Genomic DNA, 13,650 nt, shown 5'->3' on the forward strand with positions numbered 1-13,650 from the left:
TTTTTTATTCTTTATTTTGCATTTATAATTATAAAACACTATACACTTTCCAAACATAGACAATAATTGATGCACACCAACATCCATATACAAATTACTAAACTCGTAGCAGCTAGACTCCAAATTTTTATTTTTTTTTTGAAGCGGGTGATGATTTATACAAACACATGGACACATTCCGTCATACGAATACGGGTAAATTAGAGGGAAATTTACAATATTTTTTCTTTTGAATTGAGGAGTAGACAAAACAGCCAAAACAACATAGACTAACGCAAGGGAATATTTATCCCTTCTTCTCTCCCCCCTTTCTCCCTACACAACCTCTAAGCTCATTTCATTGTTCATAGAATAACCTTTTTCAATTAGAGCTTGGTAATCCAGTTGATTATATAACTCTTTAACATCTATGTCTACTTCACTTTTCCATTTCGTAGCAAATTGTACAAATGAACAGCCAAATATCTCATTTTAACTGGTAATATTTTTAAGTTGCTGTGGAAGAGGGCAAGAGCTAAGTTAGGTATAAATGTTTAAGGAAAGCATTTTATTCCAAGAGTGTTTAATCTTTTCGCAAACCTACCCCAAGTGGGAGAAATAACCAACTTCTTCTAAACATCTCTAACACTTATCGTTACATGCTTTAAACATTTTACTTAGTCTTACTGGGGTCAAACACTATTTAAATATAAGTTTATAATAAACTTCTAAAAAGTTATGTAGAAATATCAAACTCTTAAAATAATAATTCTGCTTGATACCTATTCATTTATATATGTATGTACATTCTTCTTTCTTATTGTTGGGTGGCTCGCCCGGTATCATATACAGTATAGTTCTTCTGTGTCACTTAAAAATATTACACAATCAGACTTTCTGGCTTTCCTTATAATGGAGATTTATTCTTCTTGATTCGCAAATACAACGGCAGTTCCTACAACCTCATTGATGTTGAATAGGTCAACAGCTGATGGTATATACTGGACATTTAGAGTGCGGAGGCACTCTGCCCTTGATGTCCTGTGTCTCAGAGTTTGTGTCTCATTGTCTCCTTGACTTAACCTTACACAGATAATACATTCTACATATAAACCACCAATGTGGCTGTGTAAGCATTACAAAGTTAATGACATTGATATAATATGCTTGTTGGCAATTCTAATAACCCTACTTGGTCTTTCAATGTTCCATGGACGACACTGAGAAATAGAATTAACTTGTGACACTAATTGCCATCTGCTCATCTCACTCAAGATCCACCATACCTCAGTGTGCAATGCATTTATGAAACAGTTCCAAAATATCGGGTATTTTAAAAGTTAGCATTGTGAACAACTGATTTTGTGAAATTAATTGCCGAGGTCCATTTGTTGTCATCCAGGCTTAGATAACACTCCTGTTCCGACTTCCTTGTTGGAAACTGGGAAGAAAACGGTTTAAGAACATCAATAATATCATAAGTAATCCTTCCCAATTTATTTTTATCTTTTCAGAAACATCTTCCATGTTTTTGAGATGTTATTCCTGATCCAAGTACGCATGCTGATGGTTCCTTATGTAGAACCCAGATTGCATCCAAAATTTGATCTCTCAACTCAAATTCCTTCCAAGTCTTTTCTAATTACACCAAGCGGACCCTGTCGAAAGCCTATTCAGCATCTAACGACAGGGTCAGCAGGGTGTCACTCTGGTTATATGCAGAAAACATTATGTCTAATTTGTTTTCTAATATTGTCTTCTGCTGTCCTCCCTGGGACCAATTCCTGTTTGGCCACAATTTATCAGAGATTAAATAATTTTTGTAAATCTATTTGCACACACTGATGATTATAGCTTTGTGTCCACATTTATTAGTGAGATTGGTCTGAATTTTTTTTATCCATGTCTTATGCTTGCCCAGGCTTCAGGATGGGTTATATGTTCTATGACAGCACCTCATTTGGCATTTTTTTTCATTAAATACATCTAGTAAGTAAAAAAATCTAATCTTCTTTAAATATTTTATGAAAATAATTAGAAAATTAATCACAGACCTGGCGCTTTAGTTATTTTATATTTTTTACACTAATTGGATAATTTCTTGTGATGCCAGTAATGCATTTAATGTATTTAAATAATATTTAGACATTTTGGGCAGATTAATCTTTTATAAAAATTATTCCTTTACTCTAGATCTTAATTTAATCAGTTTAAGATTTAGGTCTTTCTCTATTTCGTTCAATTTTTCGTAAAAATTAACGAATGAATCACCTATTTTACTAGGGTCAAGAATAATTTCACCTTTATCCACTATTTTATTATCCATTTTTTTTTTGAGATTTAAATTTTTTAGTCATCATCTTATTTGCCTTATTTCCTTGTATGTACCAATTTTGTTTTAATCGAAGATTTAAGTTTATTCTTTCTAATCCACTCTATGAGATCTTTCGTTTTAACTATTTCTACAAAAATCAGGTTGGAAGGATTGTCTTTATTTATTTCTTCTAATTGAGCTAGTTTAATCTGAAGCTGTTGATCAGACATTACCTTCTTTTTTTTCATATGAGCCATTTTTAATTAGTTGCCCCTTTAAAGACGCACCATAAAGTGCTTTTAGAAATTTGTGAGTTATCATTTTCCTAGAATTATTTTTTTTATGTATTTTTGCATTTTTTTTCCTTTAACATGCTTTTGTTTGAGTAGAAATTCATTTAGTCTCCAGTCCTGTTAAATTTTTTTCTTATTAGTTTATATTTTAAAAACACAGGTGCATGATCTGACCATATAGGAATTGAGAGATCACATCGTGGATTCTTGTTAAAAAGATCATTTTTTGCTAAGAATAGATCTATACGAGAGTAAGAGTGGAACGGAACGGAATAAAATGTATAGTCCTTCATTTACAGATATAAAGCCCTCCAGATATCCAGGAGGCTATTAGTAAAAAAAAAATAAAAAAATAAAAAAATTAGATTTTTTTTTTTTGCTTCTACCCTCTTTGAACTTTTTTATCCAAGTAAATGTTGCTACTTTGTGTACTATATACAGTGAAATAGATTATCTGATTAAGATCAGAGTACCTCTGCTTTTTTTTGTGCTGAAATCCAGTCGGTCTCCTATATATATGTCTATGTTTTTCTCTATTAAAAGTGTCAATAAGCTTTTCCCTTGAAACAATGAATTCAAATCCTGTGCGTGTATTGTACAAAAAAATATAAATCATAATGGTCTAGAAGGAAAGAAACATGAAAAATAGAACTTACAAAAAGACAGAAGATTGTCTCCTACTTCAACTCCACTCTCCACCTCTCCACCCTCTGTCCGCAACTCCATTCCATCAACTCAATCACATACATAAAGGAATAATATGAGAACGTAACCCTATATCAGTTGGTCCACCGACTATACCAAAACAAAGAAAAAGAAAAAGAAAGCTCCCTTTTGAAGCTAACAAATTGTGATCAGGTTGGGTGCTACAACTAATTAGAAACCTAAAATACAATATCTTTATAAATTCCTTTAAAATAGCAAGAAGACTATAGAAGTTTTGTTTCAAGAGAATTATTTACCAAACAAATTCTTTATTTTTTTGTTTTTTTTGAACAGACATAATCAAACTATTGTTCATTTATATGAATATGAGATTACTTCCTCCAATTACACAACTATATCTAAATATATTTTTGTTTATTTTTCTTACCAAACATCTTGAAGTTGATTATATATGGTGTTAGACTGAGTGGTTAATGAACCAGCAACAGTCAATAGGTGGAGCGCTACAAAGTGAGGTAACTCACCCCCCTCTTTGGGCCGTGTAGATAACCTAGAGTTGGGGATGAAAGAAAGTGATATCGTGTGATATGTTTAATTAATAATAGAATGGTAGAGAGAGATATGGACCCACTCACATGGTTCTGAGCCTTAGCAGGATAGGCTCAGATCACTTTTGCAGGCGTGTTTGGGATAACACGAAACCTTACACTGGAGGAATGGTCACGCTGTTCCTTTAAGAGATAAAGAACCCAAATTTGGTGCAGCATATAGAGATAATACAGTGTAGGTGACAGGGTACAGTAAACTGCTCACCTGATTCAGAGCCTAGACCCTGGCTCTGAGTATCCACCCTGTAGATGGATGGCTGGAGCACAAGCAATTTCTTCACCAGGAGGAGGTTTAGAAAAAAAGTAATTTATTAAATAAAAAACTAGTATAAATAAAATTGTAAAAACAAGGAATATAATAAGTTCTCAATCCTATGAGTTTTCCGAGACGTGTTTCGCCGGTCGGCTTTATCAATCGGTGTAGTTCTGTGTGCTCCTGTTCCTCTTTTATATCTTCACTAAGGGTCTCTTTACAGGTGTCTTCAATTTCAAAATCGGCCGCGGCTCTGTTCCGCCTATGTCACTTCCGCTTACATCATCACGTGTTGCGGTCGCATTCCGTTCGCACATATATGGGTGAGTCTGTGGCCGCCATATTGTTTATGGGCAAAAACGTCTCTATGTGTACATAGAGTGTCACTCATACAGAATGACAATGGGAAAGTAAAAACGGATAATGCAAAGGGTATAATTAGTATATCGATCAGGTTTTATTACACCAGGAGTTAAATAAAGTTAATAAATATATTAATACCATAACCTTCACCTAAAAATCAATGTGAATACAAACATATGCTTTAATAGGTAAATATTTATACTCTAACATGACAGATTACAATCCATTAAGTGGTAAATTTATATTTTCCTAATGGTATTTGATATCAAAGGTAAACTCCAATATTTATTCCGTTAGTTAAAAATGGATCACCTTTATGCATTATTTAAAGAGGCATCTTACTAGAAAAAATGCTGGCGTGATATACCGGTAAATTTCAGTATAAGTAGCTGTACCCCAAAATTTTAAGGGATATATAGTCCATATGGGCTTAAGGGAATCTGTCTATTTACAGATCTATAGTTTCATATGAAAAATAATTCAAGCTCAATTTCGTTCGATTTTTAACCGGAGTCTTATTATGATGATCTATTGTATTGCAGGTGTATATGTATCTTTGCAGCCATCAATTTACTTGGCACTTTTTCTTCAGTAAGATCTTAATATAGTGCTCTATTTAATTGATAATATGAGTTTGACTGACATAGAGATTTGACTATTATGCCATAGGCTGGCTAAAAAAAAGTTATATTATTAAGAACCTTCTGTGGTATCGTCATAAGAAATGGCAAATTTCAAAATCGTTGTTCAATCCATGAGGTAACATGGTGTTTAGATTGAAGATCCACCTCATTTCTATTTGACCTATATGTTGTATAAGGTCCCCTCCTCTCCAATTTGGAGTGATTTTCTGTATCCCCATAAATTGAGCATTTCTAGGGTCTCTGTTATGTGATTTTTAAAAATGTGAGGAGAGGCTATGTTGTTCAAAACCATTTTTTATGTTCCTAACGTGTTCCTGTATACGTATATGGAGGGGGCGGATCGTACGGCCCACATATACAAGACCACACGGACAAATTATGATGTATATCACTCTCTTTGAATGGCACGTAATTAATTCTTTATTGTTTTGGATTATTTGGGTGTGGGAACGATGTTATATGCCTCTTTCTGCTGTAGGTGTGTGCAGTTCCCACATCCAAATAAGCCTTTGTGGTCATTTAAAAAATGGGTTTTCTCCTTTATTTTGATATGGTTGTGCACTAAAGTTCTATTGAGGCTTGGAACTCCTCTATAGACTATGGTTGGCTTTTCAGTAAGTATAGAACTCAATATGTCATCGTTTTTAAGGATGGGCCAATATCTATTTAGAATCCTCTTCACTTGTTTGCTTTTACAATTAAAATCACATATACCCTGTCACCTACACTATCTCTATATGCTGCACCAAATTTGGGTTCTTTATCTCCTAAAGGAACAGCGTGACCATTCCTCCAGTGTAAGGTTTCGTGTTATCCCAAACACGCCTGCAAAAGTGATCTGAGCCTATCCTGCTAAGGCTCAGAACCATGTGAGTGGGTCCATATCTCTCTCTACCATTCTATTATTAATTAAACATATCACACGATATCACTTTCTTTCATCCCCAACTCTAGGTTATCTACACGGCCCAAAGAGGGGGGTGAGTTACCTCACTTTGTAGCGCTCCACCTATAGACCACTCAGTCTAACACCATATATGTTACACTCGTGCTAAGCTGTGAGAGGATTGCACACTGGTGGTAGCAGCACTATTTTTTCCACTTAAATTTGATCTAAGCGCCTGAACACACAATATCTTTGTTTTTCTATATTAAAGTTGATTAATGTATTCCATTATTTTAGCAATTGGAGCCCTTGGTTTCTTGATGTTACCCTACATTTTTCATCTTTATATTTTAGAAGAACTTTTGCTGGGTAGATCTACATGAATCTCATATTTTCTTTTAGTTAGACTTCAGTGAACGGTCTTAACTTTCCTCTCTGTTGACGTGTGTAGCTGGATAGGTCGCTCGTAATCCTCACATATTTCGATTTCCCATTTTTTGTCTCTATTCTATTTCCTGCTTTCCATATTTTCTCTTTATACATGTATTTGTGGAAGCAGACAATGATATCTCTTGGAGAATGGGCAGATACTTGAGCAGATCCTACAGGCTCTGACCAGTAAAACTTCTTTCTCTCCGATATCACCTGCTACTTTTTGGGAGAATTCATACAGATAATCCTTTATTTCATAATTTGTTATCTCTTCTGAGACACCACTCAGATTTTTTTCTTGTACAATCTTCTAATTCTGCAGTTTTGTTTAAAGCTCTATAACATTTTGTTTAGTATTCCATATGCTTCTTGTTGCTTGGATATAAAAGTTTCCAATTTTTCTGATTTTCCCTGGTTCTTTTGATTTAAAATGTTAATTTATTCCTTCAGTTCTTTAATGGAGACTGATTTTTCATTTTTGTTATTACACCTCAATGCTCCTTCTAGTAGTTTGGTTAGAAATTCTTTAGAGATTGATCCTTGTTTTGAATAAATATTTGGTGGGAGCAATTCTATACATTCTTTATGTTGTTGAGTGTACTCTTTATCATCTTTTAGGTCTTTTTTAATTTGCTTTGGTGGAGAGCTTCATCTTCTTTTTATAATTGATATGTCTTCTGTGCCTGGTGAGCGTGTCACGATTCGGCCTATTCTCAGTCTGGTGCAGGACCTCACCGTGCCACTATCTAGTGCAAGCATTACAGCTTCTGGGTCTTGTGGTGGTCGATTGGTAAAAACAGTGGATGTTTTACCATTGCCAATGCCATCCCCTTTTTCCTGTTGCTCCCTCAAGAAGCAACAAAGAGAGAGGTCAGAAGAGACGTTGTGTCATCCAAGACAACTTTATTGAAGAGGTAGAGCAAAGAATCAAAGCAGTGTCCCAATGTATCATGGTGGTATTAGTGATGAACCTGTGTTTTCCCTCAACAGTGCAGTCATTTTTAAGTCTGTTTCAGAAGGAAATTTATTATACACAAAAGGAATTGCAAGAGGAGATTCTGGACAGGACTTGCAGCAGTCCACTATTTTCTCCAGCTGTTGTGGACTCACCCCCTTCCTCCACCTTGTCTAAGTCCATCTTATCTGCAGCTGAATAGCCTCATTCAGTGAAAACAGTTGGAGCATCATGTGCTATAAATTCCACAAGAAGCCCAAAAAGTAATATTATTAACACTACCATCTCCTTTTCCATTAACATTAGTCAATAAAGCAGAGCTACTGAGCAACTGAGAAGAAGAGCCTGTGGCCTGCTCTGTATCTGGTTGCCCGGCAGCTATTGTCATTGTCCACTGACCACTGTCCGAAGTGAGCAAATGATTCTGTTACCACAACACTTCTGAATCCAAAATGCTCCCTGCAGCTGAGAGAAGCAGATAACCTTCCTTACATACGTTGGTAAATCAAATAATTTCAAATTGAACTACTTCTGCTACTGCTGTGGTCACTTTTTTCACCCTGCTTAGCTGAGCCTTGCAGTGTGGCCGTGGCTGTGCCTGCTACCTCCATAAACAGTTTGGAGAAGCTGTTCGGGCACTGTTTTTTTGTCCACAATGCAGAAAAATGTGAGTGGGCATGAGCAGTTGATGAACCGCTAACCATTTTCACCCTGAGAAGAACAAAGCTTTCACACAAATCCAGTCTGTAGTGACCATCTTTGAGTGTGAATATAAAACACAGACCAGTGAACTTTCTCTCTGGTTTCATACCAGTTTGGTTACCCCATCATTCTCCTCCAACAAATCCAACAGGACTTATAAACACTCCCAGTCATTCATAGCTAACCCAACACTGCTTCTCCTTCACCTTTTAAGTGGTGACATTTATACAATGCCAATTTATAAGACTTGATCTTCAGTCAGTGGATGGTTAGAGAGTTTACTTATTTTCATCTGTTTTACTGAATAGGTTAAAACCTCTTTAACCCCTTAAGGACACATGACATGTAAGGACACATGACCCTTTTATTTTATTCCATAAGTTTGGTCCTTAAGGGGTTAATCTCCCTTTGTGAGTGTCAAAATATGTCCTGTATGCTGGAGTCTCCTCCAGATGGCTAGAGCCCAAAATATTCACACCCTTCGTTAGTATACCTTTTGGGTTGGGTACAGAGTCTTAAATAATCTAAGACTGGGAATTGTCAACACCATTATCTGATTACTGACTGTCAGATGTGAGAAAGTGATCAGATTTTTTTTTTTTTTACAATCTTTATTTACGTTTTTATTTGTTACATAGAAAAGATAGATATACAATATAATGCAGCATTGCAAGTGAATATGATATCAAGATACATGGGTTGTGTTAGAACAGACAAACAATCAACATTAGGCAACCAGATCTTTATCTTCAGCATATTAGGAGGTATCAGGCAGCCGTATCAAGTAGGCAGCATGTACCGTTGGTGTCGGGGGAGACAAGTCCTGTGCATCTACTTTTGCCTATATAAATGTTGCCCTGACCAATTATGCCTCTCTTACTCATTAGTTAACCTTGAGGCCATTTGTGGCCATTGTCGTAATAGTTGCAACGTTCCTACGTCAAAGCATTAGCCTGAGTATAAAGTTAGGGACAAGGATGGGGTGGGGGGGGAGGGAAGGCAGCAGAGGAGGAGAGATATGAAGGGGAAGATGAAATAGGGAAGAGAGAACAAAAACAAAAAAGGAGGGGAGAGGGGGGCAGATGGTGGCAGCCATCCCGTGACCCCCGGACCCACCACGACCGGAAGGAGCCCCACCCCCGAACACTCACTGGAGCCAAAAAGACGCAATGCAACGTAAGGTAGGGATGTGCGTGGTGAAAATTTTCGGTTCGGTTCGGCATTCCGAAGCCACAGGCTGCTCACTGTACCAGACATGTCCCTACTCGCGGTATACCGAGCAGGGGCATATTTTACTAATACTAAGTAATTTTTACTTAGTATTAGTAAATTTGGCTGAAAGACCAATTTAGGTCTTTCAGCCTTTTAGTAGACAACTCCCTAATACCGTGGGAATTAGGAAGTTATCTACTTATTCATTCTTGTCATTCCATTGACTGGCTAAGTAACTTACATTTTATATGAATGTATGTTACTTGATTGTTGTAAGTGTTGCAAATGCCTACAGCTGAATCCTGGCTATGTTTGTATACTTTTTATTTAAACTTGTATACAGTGTAACATTCTTCATTCTTCCACTGGGTAGGTATATTAGTACTTTGGCAATACTGTGCTTCGGAACTTCAGCACTTCGGCACTTCAACACTCAGAAATTCGGCAATTTCTGAACTTCAGGACTTCGGCACTTCGGCAATTCAGCTATTCGGACATTCTGAAGTGTCCGAATTGCCCGAAATTCGTCCGAATGGACATTCGGAACGAAATGAAATGCACGTGTCTAACGTAAGGTAACCCGCTTACCTGTCTCACCGATGGGCCTGAAGTTAGTTCCATGTCAGTTGCTCCGCTCTATGGCAGCCCCCAAAGTGCCACAATGGTTTAGGTTTTCTAAGTCGGTCGTCAGGACAGGTAGTCTATCAATGGAGTCCATCTCTGCAGGCAGTGTTCCATAGTACCCTTCAGGGAAGCTGTAAGCGTTTCCATGTCATGGATCCCTAACACCTTTGCCATCCACTGCTGGAGGGTGTGCACCGTAGTAGTGCGCCACGTAGCCAGGATCAGCAGTTTAGCTGCGTTCAAAAGATGTTTGGTTAGCGTCTTCTTATACTGCGAGAGAGGCATAGTGGTGCGGTGAAGGAGCATCTGGAGTGGCTGGAAAGCGAGGTCTGTATCCAGTATGTCTTTGATCATATGGACCTCCCTCCAGTAAGGGATTAGTTTCCTGAAGGACTACCAATTGTCCAGATCCGAGTCTACTTCCTCCTCACATCTCCAGCAGGTCTCAGAGACCTCAGGGAGCAGACAATGTATTCTCTCCGGTGTTCTGTACCACCCAGTCAACAATTTGTAGTTGAGCTCTTGTTGTTTGGAGCACATAGAGCTCTGGTGGGTCAGAACCAGGAAAGGAATGTCGATATGGGATAATGTACATATGGGAGAATTATAATATATGCTTAATGTCTATCTAAAATACTGTTTTACACCTCCAGGAAAGTGTGAGTGCACATCTTTTATTTTACTTATCACCACTACACTTTTAAATACTACACTATTATTTCTTCTCTGGTTCTCTTCACATATACCTTGTCAAGGATTACTGAAGTGCTGCACCTACCGCCCAGTTTTTATACAGCAAATAATGAAGTTACATGTAAGAAAACAGTATTTTAAATAAACATTAACATAGACATTAACCCCTTAAGGACCAAGCTTCTGGAATAAAAGGGAATCATGACATGTCACACATGTCGTGTGTCCTTAAGGGGTTAAGCATATATTATAATTCTCCCATATGTACATCAGTGGCGGATCCAGAAGCCAATCTCGGGAGGGGCACTGGCAGATTATTTTAAGAAACAATCCAGGCACAATAACCACTACAGCTCTCTGTAGTGGTTTTGGTGCCAGGAGTTACTGTGGCGCCCTCCCAGAGTAAGTAGTCAAACTGTTTAAAAAAAATGTTTGATAACTTACCCATGTCTGCCGGGATAGGGGTTGTAGTGTGTATGTGTGTGAGGGGTGCAGTGTGTGTGAGGGTCGCAGTATGTGTATGAAGGGGTAGTGATTGTGTGAGAGGGGTGCAGTGTATGTATGGGGTAGCAATATGTATATTGGGAGCAGTGTGTTTGTGTGTAAATGGTGCAGTGTGTGTATTGGGAGCAGTGTGTTTGTGTGTGAGTGGCGCAGTGTGTTTTTGTGTGAGGGGTGCTGTGTGTGTGTATGGGGGGCAGTGAGTGTATTGGGGGCTATGTGTAAGGGGGGCTGTGTGTGTGTGTAAGGGGGGGTATGTATGTAAGGGGGAGCTGTGTGTGTAAGGGGGGGCTGTGTGTGTAAGAGGGGGGCTGTGTATGTAAGAGGGGGGCTGTGTGTGTAAGAGGGGGGCTGTGTGTGTAAGAGGGGGGCTGTGTATGTAAGGGGGGGCTGTGTGTGTAAGGGGGGCTGCGTGTGTAAGGGGGGGCTGTGTGTGTAAGGGGGGCTGTGTGTGTAAGGGAGGCTGTGTATGTAAGAGGGGGGCTGTGTATGTAAGGGGGGGTGTGTGTAAGGGGGACTGTGTATGTAAGGGGGGGCTGTGTGTGTAAGGGGGACTGTGTATGTAAGGGGGGCTGTGTGTTTAGGGGGCTGTGTATGTAAGGGGGCTGTGTGTTTAAGGGGGGGCTGTGTATGTAAGGGGGGACTGTGTATGTAAAGGGGGGCTGTGTATGTAAGGGGGGACTGTGTATGTAAGGGGGGCTGTGTATGTAGGGGGGGACTGTGTATGTAGGGGGGGCTGTGTATGTAGGGGGGCTGTGTAGGTAAGGGGGGGCTGTGTATGTAAAGGGGGGGCTGTGTATGTAAAGGGGGGGCTGTGTATGTAAGGGGGGGCTGTGTAGGTAAGGGGGGACTGTGTATGTAAGGGGGGGCTGTGTATGTAAGGGGGGGCTGTGTATGTAAGGGGGGCTGTGTATGTAAGGGGGGGCTGTGTAGGTAAGGGGGGCTGTGTATGTAAGAGGGGCGCTGTGTAGGTAAGGGAAGACTGTGAATGTAAGGGGGGGCTGTGTATGTAAGAGGGGGGCTGTGTAGGCAAGGGGGGGCTGTGTAGGTAAGGGGGGCTGTGTAGGTAAGGGGGGACTGTGTATGTAAGGGGGGCTGTGTATGTAAGGGGGCTGTGTATGTAAGGGGGGCTGTGTATGTAAGAGGGGGGGCTGTGTAGGTAAGGGGGGACTGTGTATGTAGGGGGGACTGTGTATGTAGGGGGGGCTGTGTATGTAATGGGGGGCTGTGTATGTAAGAGGGGGGCTGTGTAGGTAAGAGGGGACTGTGTATGTAAGGGGGGGCTGTGTATGTAAGGGGGGGCTGTGTATGTAAGAGGGGGGCTGTGTAGGTAAGAGGGGACTGTGTATGTAAGGGGGGGGCTGTGTATGTAAGGGGGGCTGTGTATGTAAGAGGGGGGGGCTGTGTATGTAAGGGGGGACTGTGTATGTAAGGGGGGCTGTGTAGGCAAGGGGGGCTGTGTGGTGCAGTGTGTGAGGGGATAGGGGGGCAGATAAAAGATAATTTTTTTTGTTTTAATTATTAAATAATAATTAAATAAATAAAGCTAATGTCCCCCCTCCCTTCTTACCTTTGCTGAGGGAGGGGGAGACATTGCTTTCTCTTCCAGTCCCTGGTGGTTCTAGTGGGGGAGTGAACTCTAACCTGCAGCTCAGGCTAGAGTTCACTCTCGCGAGAACGGAGCGTTGCCATAGTAACGCTACGTGCTCGCGAGAGGAGAACCCGGCGGAGCTGCAGGTAAGAGCTCCCCTTGGTTCTCTCTCTCACTCCCTCCCCTGCCGGCCGCCCAGCAATCTGCCTGTGTGGGCCGGGGAGGGAGATCACTGATCTCCCCTCCGGTCCGTGCAGGCAATCAGCAGGGCTGGTGCTTGGATAGCACCAGCCCTGCATGGGCCGGCAGGGGAGAGCCTCAGGCAGCAATATTTTCTCGGGGGGGGGCAATTGCCCCGTTGCCCCCCCCCTGGATCCGCCAATGATGTACATTATCCCATGTGGACATCCCTTTCCTGGACATAGGCCATGGCAGCACAACATTGGGTAGCTCCTCCCTATCCCTAATTAGACAGGAATTAATTAAATGAAAAAGGTATAAGTAACACCTCCATCCCCTCGTCCCTCAGTCTTGTTACCAGCAATATCCCAGAGTGGGACCTTTGTGCTGCCATGGCCTATGTCCAGGAAAGGAAAATTAAGGTAAGTATGAATAAATTTGAACCTTTACGGTCCATATCCATGGCAGCACAACATTGGGTAAGATTAATTTATTTATAAAATATTTTACCAGGAAAGATACATTGAGATTTCTCTCGTTTTCAAGTATATCCTGGGTCTACAAAATATTGCATTGATACATTATGGTACAATAAAATACAGAAACAATATTAATACACGATATATACAAAATTTAACATAGAACAGGTAGGAAATATATAATCAACCATGACACGTGCATTCTGTTTTGAGGTATGTAGAGAGGGATCTATTAAAGGACTTTAGGCTTGGGGAAGATTTGAAAGTGTGCAGGA

The 13,650-nt window shown here is 39.9% G+C and overlaps 1 protein-coding gene across 1 annotated transcript in view; it reads right to left on the reverse strand.

The window, feature by feature from the left end:
* LOC134586094 (uncharacterized) overlaps window positions 1–13,650 on the reverse strand; it is a 65,186-nt gene that overhangs the window by 20,361 nt on the left and 31,175 nt on the right. Inside the window, exon 7 of the mRNA XM_063441603.1 lies at window positions 7,174–7,285. Coding sequence (XP_063297673.1) covers window positions 7,174–7,285 — 112 coding nt within the window. The remainder of the gene's footprint in view (window positions 1–7,173; window positions 7,286–13,650) is intronic.

This window comes from Pelobates fuscus, chromosome 2 (genome assembly GCF_036172605.1).
Source record: "Pelobates fuscus isolate aPelFus1 chromosome 2, aPelFus1.pri, whole genome shotgun sequence".
Classification (NCBI taxonomy): Eukaryota; Metazoa; Chordata; class Amphibia; order Anura; family Pelobatidae; genus Pelobates; species Pelobates fuscus.